The 17,024-nt window shown below is 34.6% G+C and overlaps 1 protein-coding gene across 2 annotated transcripts in view; it reads left to right on the top strand.

Annotated features, from left to right (window-relative positions):
• Positions 1–3,578: 3,578 nt before the first annotated feature.
• Positions 3,579–17,024, top strand: part of chm (CHM Rab escort protein) — a 47,758-nt gene continuing 34,312 nt past the window's right edge. For both annotated transcript variants that reach the window (XM_059542178.1, XM_059542177.1), the window contains exon 1: positions 3,579–3,669. In XM_059542178.1, the coding sequence (XP_059398161.1) occupies positions 3,618–3,669 (52 nt within the window). In that variant the 5' untranslated portion in view covers positions 3,579–3,617. The remainder of the gene's footprint in view (positions 3,670–17,024) is intronic.

Raw genomic sequence — 17,024 nt, 5'->3', positions numbered from 1 at the left:
TCAGTCAACTGATAGGTTGCTGTCTTCCTTTATTTGGGGTGGCAAAAAACCAAGAATACGTAGAGAGCTTCTTGAGAGACCAAAAAAAGATGGAGGATTGGCTCTCCCGAATTTGTTACATTACTATTGGGCAGCAAATTTACAAAAAGTCATTTATTGGTTTCAGTCTCCACATACGGACTGGTGTGCAGCGGAAGCTAAAACATGCCAGTCAACATCACTTGCCGTGCTAATTACAATGAAGTCACCATTCTCACCATCGCAGTTTTCCTCAAGTCCAGTTGTAATTTCGACTCTCAAAATATATAACCAATTCAGACAAGCATTTCAACTCACAGATTTTCTCTTGGAAAACCCCATATGTAATAATCATCTTTTCCCGGCTGCCAAGCTAGACTCTACTTTCAAGCAATGGCAACACCTAGGCCTAGTTAAATGTAGTGACTTTTTTATTGATAATACTTTTGCTAGTTACAATGATCTTGTTAAAAAATTTAGCCTTCAAAACTCAGATTTTTTTCGATTTCTTCAGGTTCGTCACTTTATCCAAGCCCACTGCTCTGTGTTTCCACAATTACCCTCTGAGTCACGTTTAGATTTAGTTCTGAGGGTCCCTTCACACCTTAAGGGATTTATTTCAAAAATTTATAACCTGATCATGTCGTTCCAAAATGTATCAATAGAAAAGATCAAAACAGAATGGATAGGAGAGTTAGGAATAGACATATCTAAAGACACCTGGGATAGAGCTGTTGATCGAGTAAATGGGACTTCATCTTGTGCAAGACTCAATCTGATTCAGATGAAAGTTCTCTACCGTATTCATTACAGTAAAACAAAATTGGCTAAACTGTACCCAAATATAGATGAAACGTGTGACCGCTGCAAGGCATCGAAGGGAGATCTAACCCATATGTTTTGGTCATGTCCTAAACTGAGACAATTTTGGTTTTCAGTCTTTGAGGTTTTATACTCAGCTTTTAAAATAAAAATTCACCCTAACCCAATAATGGCTCTGTTTGGAGTCAGAGGTGACGACTTCCAAATAGATAAAAATAAAGAGAATGCCCTGGCTTTTGCCACATTAATAGCTAGAAGAAGAATTCTCCTAGAGTGGAAATCACACAATCCACCTAATATGTCATCATGGCTTAGTGATCTAATGATGTTTCTAAAAACTGAAAAAATTAAATATTTTCTCAGGGGTTCAACCAGAACATTTTACAAAACATGGGACCCTTTAATAAACTATTTTGAGAAGAATATACTCCTCAGTCTTTAAAGTAATTTGAGGACCCCCCTCCTCTCCTTTCTTTATTTTACTCTTTCTTTTTTTTTTTTCTTTTTTTTTTTTTTTTTTTTTTATATATATATATATATTTTTTTTTTTTTTTTTTTTTTTTTTTTTTTTTTTTTTTTCTAGTATCTGGGGTGTTGTGTTGGGATGGGAATCTGTTGGTGAAAATTTTGAAAAAGCAAAGCCTTTAATAGTGTTTGTCACGGAATACTTTCAATGTACCTTGTTCTGATAAAAAGAAATAAAAAAAAAAAAAAAAAAAAAAAAAAAAAAAAAAAGAAGATCAAGTGTCACCAATCTATCTTATTTGAAGCTATAAACACCTGTCCCTTTTCCAGCTTAAGAAATAAGTATCAGTGACAAAGCCTGTGTTGTTGAAGTCAAGAAACCAATGGAAAAGAAAGGTCTTAAGGGTTATCCGTGCTGCTTCTTTCTGTTTCAGGAGATATGGTCATCTCTCTTTGTTTACCAATGAACTAGACAGCACAAAAAAAAGGGTTCTGGAGATCTACGGTATGCAGAAAGCAGAAAGCAAGTTCCTCACAGCACACTAATACAAGATGATTTTTCAAAACCCTTGACTGCCGATGAAAAAAGCTGCAGAAACATCTGGAACGTGCAGATAGGAATATTCAGAGAATAGACAAAGCTGCTCTGAAATATGTTCTCCGGTGCATTCTGGCATATCTCGAGATAAGGAGAATGTTCTTGAAATATATGAATTATAAGTGGGCTTCTAAAAAAGCCCTTGTTTTGATTCAGGAGCAAATGGTTCAGAAGCTTAATTTGGAGATACGTGTAATGGTTTGAGCGAGAGAAAAAAAACATTTCTGTCAAATTATATCAATCAGATGTTCTTTTAAAAACAACTGAGATTCAAAGCCATACACACAAAATAATAAATAAATAAAACTAGATTGGTCCCTTTAGTTTGTACAAACAAGCATGTACAGTAAATCATGTACAATCGGCATCAGAGGACATTACAGCAGGATGAATGTTAAAATACACACTGTTTTGAACATATATATCCAGAACATCATGCCTTAACATGAGACGTACAATTGCTTGTCCCATATTATATAATATTTTGTTGTTTGTTTGTTTTGTAGTCACCAAAAAGTACAAGCTTCACATTTCTGTAATGGTATGTCTTGTCCCATACTTCTGTTGTAAGAACATTACTATAAAATGTGATTTTGTTTGTTTTTACTAGTGATTTGCCAAACTGTAATGCATTATAATACAGGAATAATGATTGGTTTTATTGAATTGTTCTCATATTTTGTACGGCATTTTAAGCATTTGTGTGATATACTGTAATAAATAATAACAACTCATAATAAATCAAACAGGGGTCGTTAATTACAAAAAGGCATTTTTACAAGGTCCTAAATTGACATTTGTATTAAAAATAAATTCAATTAAAAGCTGCCAGAAGAAAAATTTGACTTAGATTGTTTAATTTCATTTCAGTCATTAAATGTACTCATATATTTTTGTCATTGTATATTTTTTTATGAATATTTCTAATAATGAACAGTTAGATGTCTTTAGATGTGTGTGTGCATTTTATTTTTTAAATACATCTTGATAGCTGGCTGTCAGTGGCTGTGAGCGTCAGGAGAGTATTTTGTCAGCTCATCATTAACACATTATCTTCTCAACTCTATTTGAAGAACCTGCTATTTGAAAAAAACAATATTCAGCAGCTAGGAACATAAACCATCAGTGATAATAAATGAATAAATAAATAAAATCAGTATTCTGATCCCTTTTCATGGCATCACCTTGCATTTGTAAGCTATGAAGGCCTGCCTCATGAAATATTAATAAATCTACCTGCTAACCATTCTGGAAATACCTTACACTTACGAAAAAACAAAGATCTTGGTGTACATCAAGTCATACTGTCTGAAATTTAAAAAAAAAAAAATGTTAACACTTGCAATTTTTTTCACAGTTGTTATATGTTTATGTTTATATAGCTATAACGACTTAATATTCGTGAGTGGTGCATTAAACTGTATTTCTCTTTAATATCCATAAGAAGAAAAACAGACAGGGTTTTGTCTAATTTAGGCTATACAGGAAATCAAAGAATATGAGATGTGAGGAGATGTCAACAAAAAGCCTGAATAACTTTGAATCTTAATGCTTATTTTAAAAACAAAATTTCTTCGAATATATGGAGCATTTCAGTGCTGAAATGATATTGCGTGCATTTTGGCTACTGTGTGTTTAAATCTGTATGTTTTCGGTTATGAAAAAAAAGTGTACGTCACGCGATAGCGTATCACGTGAAAGGAATAGTTTCAAGATGGCCGCGGAGGAGCTCCCATCTCAATTTGATGTTGTTATTCTCGGAACAGGTATGAAATATCAACATTTGTGTGAGCGTTATTAGTGGTTTGCGCCACAGAGTTGTTTTCTGTGACTGGTATTGCGATGTGTTTTGCCACAGACACGTGAAACAGACTCAACGACATACGAACGCTAAAGCTAATGTGCTGTGTTTTTGACATGTATGATGAAAAATGGCATTTATATTATTGTTTTGACAGTTATTTGACTGCTGGATTGTGTAATAGGCGCGAAACTGTAAGACAGAGCAAAATAAATATAAGAAAAATGTGTGACATAGACTGGTCATGACTCCGATGCTGAATCACAGATGAGCTGGAGACAGTGATGGAGGAACACTGACTCACTGGTTCTGTGGGAACTCAAATGGATAATAATCTATTTTATTGTTATTATAAACATGAATTATTTGGAACCGTTACTAACATGAATAACACATTTAATGTCTATTATTTGTATTAATTACTGTCTATCGTCCTTCCTTGCTCTTTAAAAACATAAAATTCTTCAAATCAGATGCATCTGGCAAATAATAATTATTAACAACTCCTATGTAAAACAGTTAATAATAATAATAATAATATATATAATATTTTTTTTACAAAAATAATTATCTTGTTTATTGTTTGTATAAAACAAATCTAAAGCGTATTGCTAATAATAATAAATATTATTACTAACACTTATTATTGACAACAATTTACAATTATTCTTTTTTTTTGTTCTGATTAATTGTTTGTTGTCTGTATTAAACAGATCTAAGTTATATGGCTAATAACAACAACAGTTATAATATATTTACAATCAATTAATAACAATAATTTTTTACAATAATTAACATATACATTACAACTTTATTGTCTTTACTACTAATAATAATATAAATAGTAATATTTTAGTCTAATATTAGTTTTGTTAATAATAATAATTTGATAATTTAATAGAATATTGCTACAAGCCGCTAAAACAGATCTTAATAATTACTGATAACTAAGGTCAAAGTCAGTTTTTCTAAGAAATATTTAATATATAAATTTTTCCAAAGCAACCTGCAGTACACTTATTACAGAAACATCTAGCTTGCTGTAATTTGGGGTTAGGAGTCTAGGGCACAACAGAGATTGAACTGAAACCAGAATCTTCTGACTACCAACCAAGAATGGACAGTGAGTTGTAAAGTGGACAGTTCTAGTTAAACATTTCCTGTTCTGGTCTAGAGTTTAGCCCTACTTTATTGAGTGCAGCAGTGCTCTAAAGTAGTGCACATAAACCAGTTTGTCGTTTACCAGAACTGGAGCTGACCCTGACTCTGTGACCTGCTTCAAACCCAGGACTGAATTGTAGGTTTGTGCTGCAATCCCTCTGGAGGGTGGATACTTTACTGGACTGTGTGGTGCAGAGCGAGACTCCTGGAACGATACTGTCCTCGTTCTCTCTCTAGTGTCCTCATTCAAAGCACAGAAGTGTGTTTATATGCAGGCCAGATCCTCGGGACAGTGCTGAAGCCAGCAGGAGATGAAGTTACTCCCTGATGCAGAGCATTGTTCTTCACAGCAGGGAGAAGAGGTAGTGTGTAATAAAAAAAAGAAAGAAGATAGGGGTTAGTGCGATGGCTAATAGCAACGTTCTTGTGCTGTGATTGATGGTGTGCAAATGAATATATCTGGCCCACTTCTGGATCCACTCATGCAAAACCACCAGAGCAAGTTGGTCCCAAGGCAACCGGTGACACGGGGACACTCGCAGCTTGGACTATTTCTGCTCAGACTCCGTTCCGTGTCAAGGTTGATCAGACAAGCAGTTAGTTACCCCCATTTTTGCTGCTGGATACGGGCACAAATGAGGATATGGACAGGGAGCAGTTGTTAATGAATACTGCAGCCCCCATGTCACCTGCAGCACCCTCTGACTGTGTGAAGGACTGTGTTCCCGTTGGTCGCGCCCCGTCAGCTGGTGAACTCACACCTGACCCGGCTGTCCCCGGAGAGCCCATGCTCAGGGTCTGCTGTGGTGGGAGCAGATGCCTGTGTTTTCATTTTTTTAATTTATTGTTTGGCACAGAGGCTTTTAGTGAAATAGAATAATCAAGAACAAAACAGCAAACTGAAATTCCCTCAGGCTTCAGGTTATTTTCTTGCAGTCGGTATAGTGCGGTGTATGGAGCTAATCGGGTTCAATGGGTGATTTCCAGAATGTTCTACTCCTGTAGAAAGCTAGAACATATGTTAAGACTTTTAATGTCTGATATCCACAAAATACAAGTCTCGCAAATATATATATATATTTGCATATTTTAAAAAGCAGTTCACTTAGGAGATTTTGTATATATATATATATATATATATATATATTATGTGTGTGTGTGTGTGTGTATATGTGTGTGGTTGTGTGTGTATGTGTGTATATATTAGGGAAAAAATATGAGAACATTTTGAGTGAATTAATTTACATAAAATGTAAAATTACATTTCTAGTTGCCTTAAATCAGTGGTTTTCAACCTGTGGGCCGCGAAATAATAATATTGTTTTATATATATATATATATATATATATATATAATATATATATATATATATAACTGAGTATATGTGTAAAAATGTCTAAGTCATAACATAATAACATCATTTCATATATATAATTAAATAACAAAAAATAAATATTAAACTGTTACTATGCTTCCACTATTCGAGCTCGCTGATTGGTTTAAGAATAAACCACCAATTTATCTTCGATATTTTTGCTGCATATGCTACAGAACAACAAATTCAAACATGGATAAATGGCTAAAAAACTAATTTCATTTGATTAATTTCACTTTTCAGTTTTACAGTGTACTAATTAATATAGGGCCTTACGAAATCCGTCCAAATTTCTGTTTAATTTTTTTCCAAATTCCATTTTTTCTGTTTTAATTTTCCTGGATTCCATTTTTATTTTATTTTTTTAATTTTTCTTAACTCCTTTTTAATGGTTCAATTAAATTTTATTAATCAAAAATCATGTCTAATTTATTAAAATCATAAAACTTATACATTTTCACAACAATTTAATAAAAGTTTAACAAAAATGAACAAAAATGACATGTTTAAGGCCTTATGAAATGTTTTATTTTTTCTTCACCATGTGTTTTATGGTTACCTAATTCTGTCTAATTATTTAAATAGGGGTGTTCCGATCAGGATTTTTGAGGCCGATCGCTGATCACAGAAAGCAGTATCTGCCGTTTCGATCACTGATACCGATCTTTTTAAAGCCTTCTTTTTATCCTGTAGAATTATAGTGATGATCCAATCAAGATTTTTAGATATTTATTTAGGGCATGAATTTCATTTTTGAAAATTAATTCCTCTCTTAGGTGACTCTTGTGAGAAGATTTTTAAAAAAAATATATATTTATCTCACCTAAATTCATGATCATGCACTGTATTTTTGTTTTTACAATAGCTTAATTGTTGCACAATAGCAGTGCAAGCCTAATTCTGTGAGCTGTACAGTATGTGAGGTTCTCACATACTCTCTATGCAGTGTGAAGGTAGTCCATGTGTGGTACAGAAGCGGCACGGACTGTGATTTCACACAGGAGTCTGCTCCTGATCCATGGCTGTTTACCACAAACACAACATTATCCATTATTTTGATTTTAAATCCAAACATTGTTACTAAAAGCTTTTTCAACTTTGTGATTATTTTTTGCACTGTGCAGTAATACAATCTTTCATCAATTATTTTATGCTTTTTGCATTTACTTCTAGATTTATATATTAAATTGCTGAAGCAAAACATTTAAACTACCTTTCTTACATTATCTCAATCATTCTGAATTAAAACTTACCATTGACCGAAACCGTCAGCTCTACTGCCGCATTTAATTATTACAAACAATCCTGCGGTTCATATAGAACTTTAATTAAGAACATTAAAATTATTGCCTTGTTTATTTAAAAAGTGCTCTTTTTCTTTAAACCTAGCCTAAAAAGCCATAGCCTATGTGTTGGCTGTACAACACAGCAGACTATAATTATATGCATTTATGGTGTAATTACTACATTTTTGTCAATGCATGTTCATATTTACCGCAAACAAAGTGCTGTTACTTTAATTCAGCGCATGCAGCACAGCAAAAAATAGATTGGTGCGGAAACAATCGCTGCACTGCTGCTGACGTAAAGCACCATGATTTTGCCAAGTAAGACATGTTCCTGGATCAACATCTTTTGATGATCCTGGATCAACATTATTGTCTAAAAATATATACTTAACCCAATCCATACCGCTAAACCTAACCATACCCATAATTTATTCCTTAAATCAGTTGGAAAATGATAGCTGATTAACAAGGGTGTAGAAGCACCTAACCCTGATTTTAAGCCTAAAACAGATATTTCCTCGAAAGTTTGATCTCAATTCTGATTGGTTGATTGGAATATTGTTCCAAGATCAACCAGAATGTTGATCCAGGAACATGTTGTACTTGGTGAAATCACGCTCACCTTTGACGCACCGCTCCTAAAGTGCGCAACCGTGTATGCAGTGTGACCGCTTTAATCCATTAACAAGACCGCGCAAAAAATACTCATCACTCACTCGCTGTAAACAGAGTAATGTGAACCTGCCATTATGTGCGCGATGCAAGTGTGCATGAATGCACGGTCTTCAGGAAAGCGCTCGAGCGTTGAATGGTTTAAAAACTGGTAAAAATTGAAAAGAAAAAATACAGTTTATAAACTTTAGTGATGACGCAACACTGTCTTGATAGTGCAAGTGACACTTCCCGTGTCAACTGTGCAGCTTGCTTACTGTGCAGACGCGATGTGATTTGAAGCCATTTGCTTTTTGAGATAGAAAGAGAGAGCGCGCGGTGATTCAATCACGTTGTTTGTGAAATTATGTCTCAAATTACTTTATCAGTTATTTAATGAAGGAATATGAATTGCACCTCACCTAAAGCATTATAATTATTTCACCTGCGCCAGAAAGAGACTGCGACGGTGCCACTGCATGTCGAGCCAATCCTCTGACGGCAGGCGCGTCATCAGTTTGAGATCCATCGGCCATTTTAGAGACCACCGATCAATCATCCCAAAGCAATTATTGGCCGATTGTGAACGGTAGACGATCAATCGGAGCACCCCTATATTTAAATGCATAAAAAAAAATTTTTAAATAGCCTTATGTTTTTTTCCCCTCTGAAATTCTGTTGTGTATTTACCTTTTTTGGTTATCAAATGAAGCAAACCCTCTACATTGTGAGTAAATCACTCGCATATGCGACTAAATCTTTACCTGGGCGACTAAATGATGTCAAATATTAGCCAACGGCCAATAAATTATCAGATTTTACTCGCCAGTGTGTGAGTTGGAGGCTAAGTGAAAGTTTAGCACAGATATATTTTCACTCACCAAACACTGTCTGACTGAGCGCTTCAGAGTTTCACTCTCCGTCAAGCGATCTGTGATATTCAGTTTTTTTATGAATGGATGTGCAACACGCCTGTATTTGACGTACCGTAAACTCTACTGTAAAGGCGCACAACTCGCCGTTGCTTTGTCTCACACACACACGCAGAGAGAGAGAGATAGAAGAGAGACAGAACTAATGCGCAAACGGCAATCTCATTGGCTGGCGCTCACCTATTATCATCCCTGTATTGATTTCAGCAAATCAGTTCGAGCGAATGCACACAACATGATTAATATTCATGAATTAATCCTTAGTGTGTTTTATATTGTTCTTATTAGTAGAATTCGTATCATTATTATCTTATCAGTATTTTTGTCAGTATCTATCAGGCTGGCAAGTAAACTAAAAAAATGCGCATGCGCATCGCGACCGCGAAAAGAAAGAAAGTGACCGAATTCAGGAACATTGTTGCGGCATCTCTCAAGCCACGAATAAACACTGCTAACTTGGAGAATACAGTGAAAACTCCTCTTCTCACGTCTGCCCTAGACACTTGGCACAAACATCTCAGTTTCCTCGATGAAAACATGAGAGAAGTAAGAAAAAAACACTTTTTTGAATATTATCAGAACATTTTCCTTGATGCGAGTGGTGCGGATGCAGCCGTTGTCACCAACGATGAAGAGTATGCAATGCTCACTCACTCAATGCCAGTTCTTCAGCGATGATTACAGAGAGTCCAGCCGAGACGAGTGGGAACAGTTCTTGCTGGAGCCATGTATTCCACCAGATGAGGATCCCATTCAGTGGTGAAACGAAAACACGAAGCGCTTCACAAAACGTATTCGCTGCTTTACTTTTTTTCTTTGTTCACTTTTTTTATTTTATTTTGCTTTTAATCTGTACTTTTGTTTGTTTGCACACATTGTTAAAGGTTTTCAGCTACAAAACACGATGTGTGATGTTCAAGCTTATTGTGTGTAAGCTTGTTCAAAATGACGGAAACAATAAATGTTGCTGAAAAAATAACGTGTGTCTCATTAAACTTATTTAAATAAATAAATTTAAATAAACGAATATTCGAATATTCGTTTTTTGTGAGCTCAAATATTCGAATGTGATATTTGCAGAAAACGCCCATCCCTACATAAACATTCATTTAATTTATCTTTTAATTATTGAAAATTAAGCAAACTTTATCTTTTGGTAAACAAAGGGGATTTACTAATAGAAATAAAACAGAGAAAATATGTTGTGTGATTATTCCTTAAAAAAAATTATGTTTCTTTTTAGTAGTAGTAGTTGTAGGGTATGTACATTCTGCTGAAGAATAGTAATACATTCCTGGCTAATACTTGTCTTTAAATTAAACCAGACTTTTATTTTGATGGGTTGCTGTGAATACCTTCACAGTTCTGTGTATATGATATGACGCTAGTTTTACGCGTTTTCTGCATCGCGAAAATCATAGGGCCCTATGTGTACAATTGTAATTTTATAGGGAAGGAGCACAGGTGTGAACCTTGTATCACGTCTGGCTTCCTCTGAAATGGAAAACCAGTATTGCATTGCTGAGCTTGTAGGAATCATTATCAGAAAAAATATATGTGGCTGTCTGAAATTGTTTGACTGTTGGTAACTAGTTAAGCTGGTTTTTGGCTTATGATTTATAGTTTCCTACAGTATTTCCAAATTTTAGTTTTTCTGCCAAAATGAAGAATATTTTTGGAATTTTGGAAAGCACATTTTGGGACATTCGAGTTCTCAGCTATAATGCAAAAGACCTGCTGCAGCCCAAAAAGGGCCATACCTGTCTCTTACTCTTGGGTCTAAAATGAACTTTTTTCCACATGTAGCAATGGTTTGAGATGAGAATTTACCATTTGTAAATATTTCTTCCTAGCCATAAACCTTTTTTTTTTTTTTTAGTAAATCTCATGAAACAAATGCAGAACCTCTCATCATATTTCTCCACAATTTCTTAAATGAAATGATAATTTGCACAAAGAAAATAAAGCCTGTTTAGGATCATTCTGATTTTTTTGCACTGTGATGACATTACAATAAGCACATTTTCCTCCTGTAATTTGTATTATTGTAATACAAAAATTATTTGTACTGCAATAAAAAAAAAAATGCATGGTAACATATTTTAAAATAAAATAAAAAATGTTTAAATTATATAATGCTTTTAAAAATATTAACAATAAACAATAAATTATAAACAAAATATATTACATTTATGAGGTTTAATTATCTCTTTGATTTAGTTCACACATATATCACATATATATTTAGTTCACACACCAAGCATCATTTGTTAAATGAATCATAACATAATGAATCAAAACAATATATTCCTATGAAGTTATTCACACAGACTTTTTCGAAACGCATGTTTCAGTGAGTGTGTTAAAAAGGTTTTACTTCACACCACAATGAAACACCAACCAAAAAGATATAAGTTCCGTCTGGAGCTGCTGCACTAATGCACTGACAGCTATTCTGCCAACTGGTAATAGTTCAAACGCTAACTGTATATAACAGTATGAATGTATACTGAAGCACAGCAGCTGTAGAGGTTAAAGGATGCAGACAGTGAGAAGGTACAAGACTCTTTACTGAAGAACATCACAGGCTCAGCAATCATTGGCTGACAGGACTGACTGAGATGCACATTCAGTTCATCTCAAATCAGAGCTGTTCCCTCACCTGCCACTAATGGAGTAGCAATGAAGAAAACAAGCCAGCCATTTCACCGGCCCGCTCTTTGAGCCTGGGTTAATGTAACTATTCATCTTGGTTGGACCCTGTGTGCCTTTAGCTTAAATAGCCTCTATTAGCAGTCATGTGATTACAGAACACCTTCACAGATATCCCTGTGCTCTTTTCAGGTGATTGATTTCTCTTGACCCTTGAGCATTAGTGTGGAATTGATTGTTAGTAGGACCTCCGATGGGCATCATAGTCACAGACTGCTTGTAGATTGTCAGTGATGGTTGTAACTGGGTTTATGACTTTGAAACTTGATGTTTATCTGTTAGACATCTGTCTCTAGATTTCATTTAGGCCAGTGCTGAAACTTGCTTCATTTTAAGGAGGTGTGAGTTTATACTGATTTTTTCATTGCTGCTTAATTTTGCAGATATGTTTGTGGTTCATTGACATGACACTCATATTAAATAATTCATAAAAAAAATGCAATTCGAAGTATATAGAATGACTTGAATATACCTCTTCTATGATTAACATGGTTTTTAATTTCTGAATTAAAATCTGTTGAAAATGTTGAAAAAAAAAATCATAAAAGATTCAATTAATAAGATTATCTAACAAATGGCATTGCTACTTTAGATTGTAAAGTTTTATATAATACAACCCCTCCAAAAAGGTCATGATATTTATGTATTAATATAATTTTATTTGTTTTCTTTTTCTTTTCTATATGGTTTTGATATGGATTTGGTTTAGTCAGACAAAATTGAAAATGGTTCAGAGTAAAGACTGTGAATGTCATTTCTACATGTGCTGTGATTTTTAACAAGCATTTGGGAAAGTAATGTTCACCTAGTTACCCATAATAACAATAATAATAATAATAATAATTTTTATTATTATTATTATTATATTGATCTTTAATGGGTCCCTTTAACACCAGTTCGACCATTGAAGCAACATCACGGGTAATGTGTCCTGACAATTGTTCCCGGGTCGCTAGATTTTGCCCCTTTCACACTGCCAGTAATTACCCAGAATACCCTTTCACACACAACCCGTAAAGGTCCCGTAAAGACATGTGACATCAGGATGTTACATGTAATGTATGAGTCGAAAACGCTAGGCACATCAACTTTCACTGAAGCTGGCGAACGATCTCAGCTTCAGTGCAGATAGTGAGGAACTAACTGATCTCTGCTTCATTACAGTTTGCACATATTTTTTTTGTCGCGACCGCTGATCTGCCTTCAAAACTAAAAGAGTCACATGATAACGTGCGTCATCACTACAACACCCTTTACGGCATTAGTTCTGGTTTTTGTTCACACAGAGCTCATTCCGGGACTGAACCCAGCAATGTTACTACGTCCCGATACCGTCTTTATGACATCATGCAGGGCCATGCTCCAACAAAATGTTCCAACACTTACACGAACCCTGAAGGAATGTGTCATACTAATTTTTTGACACTTTGGCCATGTTTAATTTGACTCAGACTAATGTCAGAGTGCATGATCCCCTTTAAGCTTCAAAAGGACAGAAAAGAACCATAAAAAGTAGTATTTTAAAAAACTTTTTGAAGCGATATAGTTAGGGCTGGGTGATGTGGCAAAAAAATCTAATACATTTTTTATTTTTATTTTTTCTGAACATTTGACAGATTAATGTTTACTTTTTTTTCTTTCTTTTTTTCTAGTCTTTTTTTATGTTTTAGTCTTCAAATGTAACAACAACTTGATTATAGTAACATTCTCTTTGTTAACCATCTGGTTAAAGCACACATGACGTTGTCAACATGGTGTAAACATAAAACCTCCATGTAGTCCAGATACATCAGCGATGCCAAACACCTCTGGTTTGCTGTGGGTCTTATAACCAGTCATGTTATACTGAGTTTGAATATGCTGAAATACCAATGAGATTTGAGATGTATTGCATACGAAGTGATTTTCAGTTAGTGACATCTTACATTTTGCTTTATTCCTCACACAGAGCATCATACGACTTCAGAAGACTTGAATATATATAATATAGAGCAATAGCTGTATGCACTTTTATGATGCTTGTTCCCTTATTTATTAAAAGGAAAGGCAGTTCCGAGTTTCTCCTTTTGTGTTTTTCTCTCGGAAGAAAGTCATACAGATTCAGAACGAGGAGGGTGAGTAAATGATGGCAGAACATTTCCCACAGATGTGAAGGAAAATACACAATAGCATGGTTTGTGTGTGTGAGAGAGAGAGATAGATAGAGGGATGGGTGACAAAAATGGTTGGAGTGTAAGAGAATTAACCTGGCCTCTCCCTTTCTGTCTCTCTCTCTCCTTCCACAGTCCTTCCCTCACTCCCTCAGCCTCGACTATAAATAACCGAAAAATGACTTTCAAGGTGCAGAGATAGAATCCATTTGGAATGTTCACTAAAATGACGAGTGATTTATGATTTCATACAATTCCTGCTGAAAGCATTTCGGGCTTTGCCTGGTCATCAAAGTCCTGCCAGCTCAAATCTATTATTTATCGCCCAGCATGTCTATGTGGCATGAGAACTTTATGGCAGGTAATGTTTGTCTTTAGCAAACATGATGTGGAAAAATCAATACTGGATAGGATAAATGGCGTTAAAAGATGGCGGCCAGAGGTTATTTACACTTTTAAAAAAACATCTTCAGTTTTATTTAGACAGATATATTGAGGCTCCTCGCACCGTCGCTGATCTGGTAGGAGTGTAATTGAAATGCATCTGTTATAATCAACGAAATGAATTAATGTAATACTTTTCCATAAATATAATTAGATTTTTTCAGTTCAGGTGACGTTTTGAAATGATGTCACTGAATTTCACATAAGGATGCATTATAAGAGGCACTTTCACTAGTAATTACATAGTAAATGTTTCAGGCTCTAATTTGACATTTTGTTTAGAACAGGATTGTGGGCTTCTCTTTTATCGATCAGGAATGATAAAAGATTTTGATAAAAGATTTCAGAGGACATTCTAACATTTGTTATATTTCACAATATGCAACATTGAATCTGCGAAGTGAAATTGAGACAGGGAAATTTTAATAAAAGATTATGAAGATAAACTTATTATTATTATTATTATTTTACAATAACATGCAATGATAAATCAGGAATTATGAAAGTCAACAGAGTTGATGTTAAATTTGAACAAAGGTTTTTGGTCACATTGTAGGAGAACATGTGGGTGTTGGATTCCCAGGATTCTCCATCAGTGAAATAGCCAGTGTTAGGAAAGATACGACGGGCATGTTCAGAATAAATCACTTTTCCATTGTGTGTGAGATGGGGCTGTGCAAGGCCAGATGAAGAAGAAGAAAGATGGAGGGACAGGAACGCTTGAGCGGCTTAATGGAGTTGTTTTCAGCCCCGGTGCTGCTCAATCTTGCTCTCAGGGACCCCACGCGTGCAGCTTTCAGAAGTATGTAAAGCTCAGCTCAAGCAGTGTGTATGCTAGTAAATATACCAGTTGGATCCATTGGAACTTTGGCTTGAGCTAGAGCTTGTACGATCACTTAATTTTAATAGTCAGCAAGTTGTGTTTACCTTATGTAAATGACTGTCCAAATGCTGTGAAGCATCAGCAGCCTTTACAATTGCCAGATTCATGTTGCTTGCAGTTTCATAAACTGTGCAAAAGCCGTCATATGCCACTTGCTTATACCACATGTTCTTGTTTTTCTTGGCGGTACTCAAGTTATTTGGTTTGTATGTGAATGCTCCAGATTTATTGTCCAAATGAGAAATTGCTAAATAAAACCATAAATCAAATCAGATTTGTTGTAAGTGTTTAGGTTTTTTAGTCATTTATCCATTTGGCATTGATCTTTTTTATTTGAATTTTTATATTACCTAGGTTTTTGATTTATATTGATTTCAGTTTTTGATTTACATTTAATGTTTATTACTTAAACTTGGATAAAAATAAATATAAGGCAACATTGTTTCTTTTTATATTTTAACGTTTATTTTTATTTCAGCGTTATTTCAATCAACAGATGTATTTCAGTTAGCAGCTTTATTTCAAGTAACTTAAATATTGTTTTAGTTTCAATGTAAATCAATCAATGTTTTGAAAAATCTATCAAATCAACCACTGATTGTTGGATAAATGTGGATAAATAAATGGAATTCAATCATCTAAAATAATCAAATGTAAAGAAGATAGATAAACAAACTGAAAATACAATTTAGCATATATTAATATACAAATATATATTTTTTTTAAATCAGAAATTAAAATAATTTTGTGTAATTGTATTTTGTTATTCTATGTTAGTTACCTTTTTTGGTTGTGTAGTCTAACATAACTTTAAAGCTTTAAAATATATAATTTTTTTTTAATATATTTTCATTGATATATCATTATTTATATAATAGTAATTGGTAAAGTTAATTTTGTAGTGTTGGTCATAAGTGTTTTAAAGCTCCCGTTCTTCGTGATCCCATGTTTTAAACTTTAGTTAGTGTGTAATGTATCTTAATCTGTAATCTGTAAAATTCTAAAGCTCAAAGTTCAATGCCAAGCGAGATATTTTATTTAACAGAATTCGCCTACAAAAATGACCCATTTGGACTACATCCCTCTACTTCCTGCAGTAATGACGTCACTAAAACAGTTTTTTGACTAACCTCCGCCCACATGAACACACAAAAAGGGGGACGTGGTCTTGTTGCGCTCCGACGGAGAAGAGGAAGAGTTGCGTTTGTGTTTGTCGCCATGTTGTCGAAACGCTGTTATTTTCATCTCGGAGTCCAATCACCTTTGTTTGGGCTTCCCAGGGACGCTGTACTTGGAGATTAATGGTTACAATTTATGTTTAACTCGGTTCCCGAAAATTATAATCCACATGTAAAACTATGTGCAGCACATTTTGCTGAGGACAGCTTCCTCAATCTCAATCAGTTTGATGCCGGATTCGCACAAAGATTATTCTTGAAAGATGGAGCAGTTCCCTCTTTGTCTGTAGAAGGCGTTGTTTATGGACCACACCCGGTAAGTGTATTTTATTATTTAAGTTGGTGCGTTTAACAGTTTCTGTAACTTATTACACAAAGGGTAATGCTGTTTAGCTTTGTTAATTAGATGATGTTAAATCGAATGCGATTTTCATGCGCATCTTGTAAAAAAAAACGCTCCTGTGATTATAAGTACATCTCCAGCACGTGCGTTCAGATCAGGATTGCCAGGTTTTCAAAACAAATCCTGGCCACTTGCTTCTCAA

Source organism: Carassius carassius, chromosome 47, assembly GCF_963082965.1.
Source record: "Carassius carassius chromosome 47, fCarCar2.1, whole genome shotgun sequence".
Lineage (NCBI taxonomy): Eukaryota > Metazoa > Chordata > Actinopteri > Cypriniformes > Cyprinidae > Carassius > Carassius carassius.
Note: the sequence above shows the minus strand (reverse complement) of the source record. Positions and strands in the feature narration are given on the sequence as shown.